General features: G+C 39.1%; 1 protein-coding gene across 1 annotated transcript in view; it reads left to right on the top strand.

Annotated features, from left to right (window-relative positions):
* The window catches only part of SCN8A (sodium voltage-gated channel alpha subunit 8), a 122,153-nt gene that overhangs the window by 63,169 nt on the left and 46,367 nt on the right, over nt 1–12,617 (top strand). Inside the window, 2 exon segments of the mRNA XM_045554882.1 lie at nt 3,501–3,633; nt 9,300–9,538. Of these exon segments, the coding sequence (XP_045410838.1) occupies nt 3,501–3,633; nt 9,300–9,538 (372 nt within the window).

Here is a 12,617-nt window from a genome sequence, read left to right as displayed (position 1 = left end):
ATTTTCTTTCTTGTAATGTTTTTGTCAAGTTTGATGTCAGGGTTATGTTAATTTTTATAAAACAAATTAAGAAATATTCCCTTATCCTCTGTTTTCTGAAAGAATTTGTATAAGATTGGTGTTATTTCTTCCTTAAATATTTGATACAATTCATTTGTGAAGCTATCTAGGCCTGGAGTTTTCTTCAGATTTTTTTCATTACAATTTCTTTAATTAATATGAGCTATTAAGATTTTGTATTTTTTATTCTGTCAGTTTTTATAAGTTGTACTTTGATAAGTTTGTCCATTTCATCTAAGATGAAATGACATAAAGCCATTCACAATATATCTTTATTATCTTATTAATGTCTATAGAATTTATAGTGATGTCTTCTTTTTCATTCCTGAAAATGATAATTTGTGTTTTCTGTTTCTTGATCAGTCTTGCTAGAGGGATTATAATTTCGCTAATCTTTCTAAAGAACCAACATTTGATGTTTTTGGTTACCTCTATTGTTTATCTATTTACTATTTCATTAATTTCCACTTTTATTTTTATTTTCTTTCATCTACTTACCTAGAGTTTAATTTGATCTTTTTCTGGTTTCTTAAGGTGGAAACTTAGAGCACTGATTTTTATGTATTTTTTATTTTCTAATATAAGCATTTAAAGCTATAAAATTTCCTCTAACCATTGGTTTACCTTAATCCCATAAATCTTGATATATTGAGTTTGCATTATCATTCACTGAAAATATTTTCTAATTTCCCTTGTGATTTTCTCTTTGACCCATGGATGTTTAGAAGTCTGTTGTTTAATTTACAAATATGTGGGGATTTTTCTGAGTATCTTATCGTTACCACAAGACATTTTGATAGAATCAGTTATTTGGATCTATGCTAAATGCTCTTGCCTGCATAAAAAAAGAGAGATTGCTCTTTTTACCCTCTAGAATTCCCTAAGTATGGGCTTTGAAATTTTTATTTCTTTTTTTTTGAGACAGGTTCTCACTCTGTTGCCCGGGCTAGAGGGCCGTGGCATCAGCCTAGCTCATGGCAACCTCAAACTCCTGGGCTCAAGCAATGCTTCTGCCTCACCCTCCTGAGTAGCTGGGACTACAGGCATGCACCACCATGCCCAGCTAATTTTTTCTATATATTTTTAGTTATCCAGCTAATTGAAATTTTTATTTCTTGATGTCTTATTTATTTCTTCTTTGAAAATTAAGATGTATGCTATAATAAAGAAGTTATAGAATAAATTTTACTGTTATAGAAGTTGCCCCTACATATCCCTGCCATAGTTTACTTTCATTTTATATAGAAAGATATAAATAATAATTGTTCTATCTTAATATTAAGTTTGAGGGTGAATTTTTCTTTAATATATGTGGATTTTTTAAACCCAGGCTAAAAATTATTTTAACTTTAAAATAGGGATTAACAAATGACAATCTAATGATTTGACTAGGTCTTTTAGACTCTGTTTTCATTAACTTTGTTTCTTAAGGCTGATATTATTAAAGTCTAAAGAATTTATATCTTGTTATATCCAGCAAACTCAGAAAACAGTAAGATACACCTAGTACCAAAGCCATCTAAAATGCAGTTTCATATTTCTTGATGAGGCAGCTGGTCTGTCAGATCTTATAGCACCTTGGGGTCAGCATTATGAAAATTATCAACCATGTACTCTAGATTTATAGAAGGGCAGCTCAGTAACAATCTAGGATCAATACAATTACAGAAATAATGTCTATTGTATGGAGCCTTTCTGTGTTTTTAAATGATTGTCATTTTTTTAAATGTAGTAGTTTAATCTGATTTATTAAATAGAATGTTAGGCTGGGAATTGTAACAAAAAATGGCTCCTCAAAAAAATGTATCTTATCTTAAATAATGATTAACAGATCATCCTTACATATACAGATATTTGTGTAGTAACGCATCCAGGAATTCCCAAGAAAATCAGTTATTTTTCCTTTCCACTTCTTCTGTATTTCTGCCAAACAAACAAAACAAAACAATCAAGACTTAAGGTGAACTAAACTCCTGAATCAGTGAAACAGTCTGATAAAACACTTTGATAAAATAAATTTGATAATCTGCTAAGAACTTTCTTCTGTTCAGTCCTTAGAATCTAAACATGTGTAGAGATAGGAAGGTTTTTTGATGTGATTCTCTGGAGGTAATTATTTCCTTTTCAAAATAGCACAGATCATTCTGGTGCTGATCAGACATATACTTCTCTAGCCATATACAAATGTGGCTCCTCCCTGTCCCCTCAGGGTGGTGACTGTCTCTGCCCTCTTTCTTACCTCACTGTGGGAGAGCAGTCAAGTTTACGTGGATGACACGGCATAGTGGACAATATGGTTACTAGAGAGCTAGGTTTTAAGTCACCCCATTAAAACCAATCTGGTGTAGAATATTCACAAAGATCATAAGCAGAGGACATTAACTACCATGTGAGTTGTGTTTAACTCACACTAGTTTTGAGCCCAGAGGCTTGTGAAGCATATGTAATTTATATGTCTCTTCACCTTGGGAGCCGCGAGAACTATTTTTCAAGTTGCATATAACTCACACAGAAAACACTAATAACAAATTTCTCACTAAATTAGAAAGGATCGTTTTATTTTTGAAATTTTTATTCTATTTTCCTAATAAAATATCATGGCCCCAAGGAAAAAAATTTTTTTTCTAGCATGGCAGTCAATATGTTAAAAAACCTTTCGCTGTAATCTACCATACCAGTATTGCCCAGGGTAGGGCATATAACAATATTTTTTGTAAAAATATGATTATGTTTTCTGCCATTTTTATTTGGTTGGAAATTTGATCTTTGCAGATTAACTCATGAAATAAAATTGAAAAGGGGCAAGATAGACATACTATGATGTAGTATGTTTAATTAAGATAGCAAAATCTTGCCATACTTCCTTACAGTGGCTTGGGGGAGATTTGGAGTAGAACTTCAATTTACTACTGTTCAGGCTCAGGTTTGGCATTTGGAAGGGGCAGTTTATTAGAGTAATAGTGCTTCTATCCAGGGAAGAAACATCATCTATAATACTCAGTGTGATCAGGGACTTGGCCTTAATAAAATTTCAAATAGAAGGTGAATTTGACATATTTTATCCTCTGGGCCAATTCTAGCCACAAGCTGTGGATATGAGATTAGGACAAGAAAACTTAGGATCTACTTCTCGTGGTAGTACCCCTAGGGAATCTGGTCTTTCTACTCTATGCTTGGAATTAACCAGGTGTGGTGTTTAAGTCTCAGCCAGATTCTTGGGTTTGTTGTAGATTTGCACAAACTTAAATGACTTCATCTTATCATCTGGAGAACTAAGGATAATTCACGGCCATTCTATTTCATTCTGCATCTTGAAGTGCATAGGACTATAGGATCAAAGTACAAAAATATAATGAAGACCACACTCTGGACTTTCTACCCAGTAAGGCCCAACTTTGTGTTTTTAAGACTTTACTCACCCTATTTGCTGTTTTTTTTAGGCTACAACTGAGGTGGAAATTAAGAAGAAAGGCCCTGGATCCCTTTTAGTTTCCATGGACCAACTGGCCTCCTATGGGCGGAAGGACAGAATCAACAGTATAATGAGTGTTGTTACAAATACACTAGTAGAAGGTATGTGCCCTGTGATGTCACTCCTAGCTGCTGAGATATAAATATGTAGTGTGCATGGTAAATATAATCCCTGTCCCTTGGCCTGAGTTTTGCAAAACTGCCTCTAAGCTTTAGGAATAGAGCCTACTGGTTTTAGAAACCAGGATCACAAATTCTCTTCCCAAATCTACATGCAGAGAATCAAATAAAGACTTCGTATCTGCTGCCAGCATTGTACACAGATAGGTATGAAGTGTGGAAGAGCTACATGTGTGAGCTACAGGATCTCCAGAAGCCTCTGTAATCATCATTCTGGGCAGCCAGCGAGGTGTTGTAAGACATAAAGGAACGTAGGTTGAAGAACTGCAGAGACATAAAATGTGGAATCCCCCTCATGGCCTCTACCCCAAAACGTATCTTCCTCTTTTCCTTTTTAACTACTTATAGCCCTTTTGGTTTTCCCTTAAGGAAGAATGTACTGTGCATTTTGATTACACCTAATTCTGTCTCTCTTCAAACACCCCCACATATCCATAAATATATTTGATGTGTGACTAGGTAAGCTGAAACCCTTCTTACTTCAGGCGCTCTGTGCCACAGGGAAAGAGCAACCACTGTTGAATCATAGCACATCTACAGTAATGTTGCTGTCAGTGCCTGAAGTCTCTGTATCAGATCGTTCTCTGATACAACCTGTCATGCTGAGGAATATTTCCCATTAGACCACAGTCCCCCTAGAGAGTGTTGGCTCTCTCTCCAATTGTGGTCTGCATTCCAGGCTCCTCCTGATTTCTTTGGAGGTAAATTCAGTGACAGGTTTTCTCTCACAAGATTCTGATTGATTCTGCATGTGTCTTCTTCTTTTGATTCCTGTTGATTTAGCTGAGTTGTCCCATCATAGTTCCAGACTACCCTCGAGGCCTCAGATTGCCGTTCTTCAGAGTTCAGACAGTCAGGCTTAACCTACCAATCACTAGAGCCCCTGAGATAGGGAAACTCAAAATTATCCTGGTGTCCTTGGGACAAGTTATTTTTTGAGTCATTTATGCCCACTTCTGCCCTGTGCGTGCGCGTATGTGTGTGTGGGGGGGAGGAGGTTACAGTGGAGGGAGAATCCCTGGAAAAGAACTCCCTGAGGGTGTTTACGTCCCCCCACGTATGTGCAAGGAGTTAGACCTTAACTAGACTAATCTTGAGAATGTATCAAGTAGAAAGAATATATATATATATATTTTTTTTTTTGAGACAGAGTCTCGCTCTGTTGCCCGGGTTAGAGTGAGTGCCGTGGTGTCAGCCTAGCTCACAGCAACCTCAAACTCCTGGGCTTAAGCGATCCTACTGCCTCAGCCTCCCAAGTGGCTGGGACTACAGGCATGCGCCACCACGCCCGGCTAATTTTTTCTATATATATTTTTAGTTGGCCAGCTAATTTCTTTCTATTTTTAGTAGAGACGGGGTCTCAGTATTGCTCAGGCTGGTCTCGAACTCCTGACCTCGAGCGATCCACCTGCCTCGGCCTCCCAGAGTGCTAGGATTACAGGCGTGAGCCACTGCGCCCTGCCTAAGTAGAAAGAATATTGAACTAACTGCTTTCAGCTGCCTGAACAACCTCTATTCATTCCTGTTTTCTTTAATTATCATTGAGGTCATTGTCTGATAGAATATCTTTAAGCTTTGCAGCTTAGACTTTGAGATTGCAGGCAAATAACTACAGCTATAATAAGAATTCCAAGCGAAGAAATGCTAGCTTAAGAACTTTGGCTAATTTTATTATTCAATTGGAGACCAAGACAGGATTTCTCCGAGTATCCATGGCAATTAGGAAAGAAAAACTAACAGCCTCCAACAGACACATTTTATTATTGGCAGAGCCATCAGAACAGGGGAACCATCAGTGCAGTGCAACAGTTGTTTATTGATTACTACAGTGGCTTAGCACAGGTTCTGGCAAAAGTAGATGCACAAAGAAAGTTTGTCAAACTGAATTTTGCTGTGCTTGGAATGGTGGGGAGCATTGGTGCTCCAGGGTTCTTTTGGGCACCTTAGAGCTTCCATCCCTTTACTGAGTTGAGGCATTTTTTATTCTCTTTCCTTCCTCTTCTCCCTGTCGTCTGCTTTCTCTTTTTGTCCTGCTATACTCATTCTCTACCCTCCACTCACCATCACACGAACAGTTTTTACAAAGAGCTGTTAAGGGTAGCTCAGGGAACAGAGCGACAGCTGGAGTTGTGTTCCTGAGTAGAAAGAAACCATTCCAGATCTTTGTCCCCTCTCCTAAGCCCTGATGTTCACATGTCCTATACCTGTCCTGCGTTTCCTGGTCAGACATTCCTCCTGTCCCCTCGCCTTGTATTTGGCTCCTTTGTTAAAGCTGATGGGACAAAACTGCAACAAGCGAAGAGCAATGAATGGCTGGACCTGAATAATATAAGAGGGAATGAAAGATCCATGTGTACTTAACCATTGGTTCCTCTGTATTTAACGTTTGCTACAACAATAAAAGCCAGCATGAATGAGTAATTGTTCCTACTTTCAGTTAGCAAACTCTGACATTATTTTAATTTAAAGAAACCACAGTGAATTCCAGAATTCTGCCCTCAATGAGACAAAATTGCCTGCACTGTCTCACCCCATCCTGTTACAAACACGCTAAAGCAGGATCCAGTGAATTCTAGCAGAGTTCACCACTAGCAAAGCCATAAGCTTTGGGGACATTCAGAGGACTGGACATAGGGTGCAGGCAGAGAGTGCTGTAGTCTCACCTCTCAAAGCAGCAGCGCTGTGGGAGAAGGGGAGATAGTTGGTGATGCAAGAATGAGGAAGCAGTGATGGTACTTGGCATTATTGATTCTCCGGTAAAATAGTTTCAGAAACTCCTTGGCCATGTCTGTTGCTGCCACTATTTATTTATTCTTTTTATCATTATTATTATTTTTTAGACAGGGTCTCAGTCTGTCACCCAGGCTGGAGTGCGGTGGCCTGATCGTAACTCACTGTAACCTCAACCTCTTGGGCTCAAGTGCTCCTGCTGCCTCAGCCTGCCCGGTAGCTGGGATCACAGGCGTGCACCACCACTCCCCAGCCTGTTTATTCTTTTATTCAACCGACAAGCGTCAAGTGTCAGAACAATTCACTTGTCTGGTCTCTGCCTTTCCTGTGCAGCTATCAGCTTAGTAAGGTGGAGGGTCTTCTTCATCAGTGTTTTCACTCTGCACAGCATATAGTAGGTGCTTAAAAGTTATTGAATTGAATTGAGAGAAGCCCCTGCCTTCAGAAACCTAATGGCCTACCAAAGCCACTGTCTTGGTGGAATTATGAGGTGCTCTCTAAAAATAATTCCCGGTAACCCTGAGGTTAAGACCTGTAGCAGCCTCTCTGAAAATGTCCAGAAGCAAAGGGAAACCCCACAAACCTTTGGACATCTCATCCCCATATGTTAACACATTCCCACAGACCAAATACTTAGCCATTTCAGGTATATGGGACCAGTAACAATTTGCAGAGTTGCAAATCACTTTATAAACCTTATTCACTGATGGTCTTATCTAGCTCCTGCAGCTCCACATTGTGTTGCTTTTTGTGGGAGCGAAAAGGCTCTTCCTGTCTCAGCAAATTTGAATAAGAGATATCTGGTATCCCTGTGGGAATCTTCTTGGTGCCCTATAGGGTAGGAAAACCCCTCTTTGCTGTCTGGCAAAACTAGAAACCTAGTTCATTGTAAAACATTACAATTGTGTCAACTGTCAGAAATGTGAACAGTCATGGCTTCAACCTCCACGTGCCAGCAAGCAGCAGACATTTGGAGAAGGGAGAGGATAAAAAAAGGAACGGAACCAAATTTCCAAATATGTACTATAAGAATTTATGGAAATAAGAGAACCTTTTCAATTACTTTTTTGGGGAAGAAAACTAAATTTACCTTAGGAAGGGAGGGAGTTGTATGAGGAAGAAGCCAAAGCAAATTTTCTTCACAGACTTCCTTTCCCACGCAAACTCCCACGTGGTGCTTGCTGTGGCCCTTAAATCTGAAAAACCAAGGCAACCATTTTCTTAGCAACCAAGGAGCCAATCAGAAACCCAACAAAAACCGCCCCATCTAAAGTAAAGCCATCATCACAGGCACATCCAGTTGGTCGGAAAAGGAAAGGCAGACTGATTTAAGGGAGCCATCTTGGTTTTGGTGAAATGTTGGGGAACTTTTTTTATCCCCTAAATGTTTTGATATTGTCAGCAGCATTGGTGGGGATGGGGGCGGTAGCTAACTGTTACAGCCAACCCTGTAGAATCAATATCTCGCTTGTAAGGATTATCATTCTGACAAGTTTGCAAAATTACACCTCTTAAAAAGCATCCTCTTAGATCAAGGTCCTTGGAATTTCATAATCCTCACTTGACAGCTTTGTCGCCTAGGGCCTCATGCCTAGATTGTTATAGCTACCAGGTGAGTTGCTTTCTGCCTTTTAAGTGTAATCATCCTTTTTAATCTTTGCTTTGTAACTGACCTTGGAGATCTTCTAGTCCAGTGATTTTTCAGTCTGCACCAGAGTCCTGGGGTTCTGGGGAGTACCTCAGGGAAGGAAGACGTCAATCGGACCGGGCTCCATGATCCTATTCCCGTTTTAACTAGAGCATTTTCTGGTTTGTTTTATGTCTTGAGGCTCACCTGAGTTCTTGTTTGGAAAAGACAGGTTCTGTTTCTAAAAGAAACAGCGAAGATAAGAAAGAAGAAGGAGAGAAAGAAAAAAGAAAGACAACAACGACCTAGGGAGGGAAAGAGGAAGAAGCCACAGAAAGAAAGAGAGACGTAAAGGATGAGAGTAGGAAAGGGCAAGAGAGAAGGAGAAAGGAAGGGAGAGGAGAGAGGGGATGATGAGGGAGGAAGGGTCAAAGGGGGAAGGAATGCAACTTGTGTTCCTAACTCAGTTGTGAGTTCTGAACTCAAGGCGGGGACAGTGACTTGTGCTTCTTTGAGAACATAATAGAGGTATTTCACAGGGTGACTTGGCTAAGGACACTGATTCTTCTGTTAATAATAGCAAATAGTTCCAAAGCACTTACTATATGCTAGGGTGTTCTGAGGCACTTGATTATATATTTTAGCTCATTTAATTCTCACATCAAATTAAAGTAACTTGCCCAAAGTCCCACAGTTAGCAAGTGTCTGAGCTGGTATTTTAACCTGATTTGTGTGGCCTTCTTGTGCCAGGCACTGTGCTGACTGCTCTACATACATCAACATTTAGTCTTTAATCAAACTCATATAAGTTCATTAAATGAGGTTATAGGATTCATTTAGTCCTATAATCTGTAAAGGAGGTACCCTGTTTTATAGCCCAGTCATCTTAGGCAGGGAAGTCAGTCACCTTGCCTGAGGTCACACATTACTTGTGAGCGCTGAAGCCAGCTGCAGTCAAGGAGCCAGATCGGAGACGCCGAACTCCTGACCACTGTGCTCTACTCCCATACTCAGTTTTATTTATAACTAGATCATTAACGGGGAAGTGACTTGTACTGATTATGCCTCCTCTCTATCTTAAAGAGAAGAGAAATACTTAGGAATGTCAGCACTCAAGCAACCTTTATTCTCATATCAATAACAGTGATAACGACCTATGAGGATTAATAGTGTGTCCCCTTCGTTTTCTCCCTGTGCTTGAGGGGCCATCTTTGTTCTTTACTTACTGCAGAACTGGAAGAGTCTCAGAGAAAGTGCCCGCCATGCTGGTATAAATTTGCCAACACTTTCCTCATCTGGGAGTGTCACCCCTACTGGATAAAACTGAAAGAGATCGTTAACTTGATAGTTATGGACCCTTTCGTGGACTTAGCCATCACCATCTGCATTGTCCTGAATACACTGTTTATGGCAATGGAGCACCATCCTATGACACCACACTTTGAAAATGTCTTGGCTGTAGGAAATCTGGTAAGATGGAGCACTGTCTCCTGGTATTATGATTTGAATGTGTTTTGCCTGTAGGACATCTTTTTCTGGTACTGGAAGCTGGAGTTTAGTTGAAAAGAAAGTAATAGTTAATTGGAAGACAAATGCTTCCACATATGTCGCGGCACCAGCCGCTTCTGCTCACTGTTGTGATCCCTTGGCTGTTTCCTCTTTCTGCAGAACTCTGAAGACGTCATTTAGGAGCTATTGGCAGAAAAGCAACCATGGTGACAGAATGGGAGGCATGGTACAGTGGGTTGGTTTCAGCAACCTGAGCCAAGGACTTCTGGATTTTTTTCTCATTTTGTTTCTCACATTGACTCTTGCATTGCTCCAGCAAATCACTTCACCTTTCACCTTAAGTAACAACCACCACAAAATAGGGGAGCTCTTTTAGAACATTAAATGTAACTATAAATTTGCCTGTGTTGTCAGGTCTTAATTATCCATATGGGAACCATGTATGCGAAATTTTTAATTCTAGGCTGGTTTCCCCCTCTAGTCCACTTCTGGGCCATCATCCAGTTTCTGCCATTAGTTGATCTGTGCCAAATTTATTTTAATGTTAACTTAAGTCATATGTTTAACTTATTATATTATTTAAAGATAAATATGTAGTTTTAAAAAATAGATTACATAGTATAATCTGAAGTCATGATATACTTGTTATTTGATGATTATCTGCTCTACTTTACTACAAAAATCAGGAGTTGGTTGAATTTTGGTTTTTTGTTTGTTTGTTTGTTTGTTTTCTTTTGGGGGGAAGGGGCAAGGAACTTCCATGCCCTTCCTGGGTACATCACTCTCCAGGATCCTCCACGTGTTCAGCTATCTAGAAGCTCCTAAATTTTGATAGATAGTAAAGAAGTAGTTGGAAAGAACCATCTAGGTCATCTAGGCCTCATGATTCCTTAGGAGTTGCACCACAGGCATGTTCAGATCTAGCTGTAACCATTTAATTTGAGTCATGATCTTTGCCCAGTGTTTCTTGCACACACATGCACATGTGCACGCTCTCTCTCACTCTCTCTCACACACACACACTTTCAACCTTCAGTCCTATTGATATATTGCTAAAGCATTATAATATCATTTTTAATTCTTATTCTGAAAACACATGGCAAAGGGATCCTTTATCTGGTTAGGCCATGTCACCTATCATGATCCCTGGTGCACATCCAAGGTGATTCTGTGGTCTCTCCATATCTGGGGTGACACACTAGGCTCACTGCTGTGATGTAGACTGTGTGCAGCCCAGTGAAATACCTGGCTGTGAAAGGTACCTATGAGTCACGTGTGACCAGCTGACACAGGACTTTGGCCATCAAGCAGAATTTTAAGCCAATCAATAGTACTATATAGATAAAAGTTTTATTTTAGTAGCCAAGAGTTAAGTAATGAGAAATACAGCTTGATAATTTTTGTTATTGATGTTGGTGGCCATGTTTTCCCTGTAGAGTTTTTTTCTCGAAGTGTTTATTTTTCTCTCCTTTTTACAGAGTCAATCCTTGATTTCCAAGGGATTTTGAGAGGTCTTTTCACCTATCACGAACAGAACTCCTCTCAGACCAGGCTGGCAAATAATGTTATTTTTCCCATTCTTAAAAATCTACAAAGATTAAAGGAGGCACTTAAATTAAAGTTGTGAGCATTCAGAAGACTTTGTTCAGAACCATCAGTAAAGAAAGAGGAGAGAAGAGAAGTTTGGCAGCTGATATTCAGGGCCTCCATATGACAAGACAACCAAATTCTAAAATAATAAAGTACTGTGCTGGCAGGAGTTTTCAAGGGGAAAGTAAATGTATAATTAGCAATGGAGGTAGAGATGGAGAATAGTGAATGGTCCAACATACTTTGGACCAGATGTGAGGGCAAAGGGAAAAATCAAGAATGGTGCCTAGATTTGGGGTTTAGTAACTGAGGAGAAAATGGGAATGACTGCAGAAAGAACACATCTGAAGTTTAAAATCGAGAATTCTGTTTTGGATATATTAAGTGTGTCTATTCGCCGAGTGGGAGATAGCAAGGAAGGCAGTTGGATATGTGCTAGACCTCAGGGAAACTCACATCATGAGTGTGTTCTGGATGATACCAGAAACTCAAAGATATACTTTGCTGCCAGTCAACGCAAGTGCTGAGTTTGGCAGAAGGAACAGAGAATTAGAAGTCAGAAGATTTTGGTTTTTGTTCCTATTAGATATAGTGTAACCTTAAATAAGCCATTGATTTCTGTCCAGAAATGTATTGAATCTGTAAAGTTAGGATAATATCATCAGTGTTTGGGAGGATAAAATGAGAACCTATACAGAAATTTTTGGAATAGTTAAAAGTGCCTTGTAAGTCTTAGGAACTGTATTAGTCTAATTCAGTAGGAGAATTTTCAAAGGTTTGGAGATTTAAATAGAGCCTTTGACTGAACCTGAGGATAAAAGGATGGGAAAGAAATGAAATTGACTACCTTGTGAAATAGAGCACAGCCTTTTCTTAGGGTTGGAGTATGAGGCTTTTTCCACAGCCCAGACAGTGAATTAAGTTTTGTTTATCCATAGAAATGCAGATGTTTTTGAGGGAAGATGAGAACAGTCTTTTGCAAATTGAAGATTTCCACCTCTACCACCCTTCCTGAAAGAGAAAATGATAATGGAAGGAACATAAGAGATAATTTGATCCAACCTCCCTATTTTATAGAGGAAATTGAAGCTCAGGGAAGTTGTGTGACTATACAGTTTTTGTGTTATGTAATAGCTAAAAGTAATGATTCTTTTCTTGCCTTTTTTTGCAACTAATTGGACACAACAGTAAGTTTATGAGGTGGTTTTTTAAACAATCTGAATCTTACAGAAAAGTTTCAAGAACAGTATAAAAAACTTTTTTTTTGAGAATAAGTTGCTGACATAGCCTTATGATATGTTTTTTATAAACAAATACGTTCTCCTACATATCCAAAGTATAACTGTCAAAATCAAGAAATTAACACTGAGATGTTACAGCCATCTAATTCTCAGGCCCTGCTCAAGTTTTGCCAATGATCCCAGTGATGTCCTTTAGAGCAACGGGGTAC

This window comes from Lemur catta, chromosome 6, assembly GCF_020740605.2.
Source record: "Lemur catta isolate mLemCat1 chromosome 6, mLemCat1.pri, whole genome shotgun sequence".
Taxonomy (NCBI): Eukaryota; Metazoa; Chordata; class Mammalia; order Primates; family Lemuridae; genus Lemur; species Lemur catta.
This window is presented reverse-complemented; position numbering and strand designations above follow the sequence as displayed.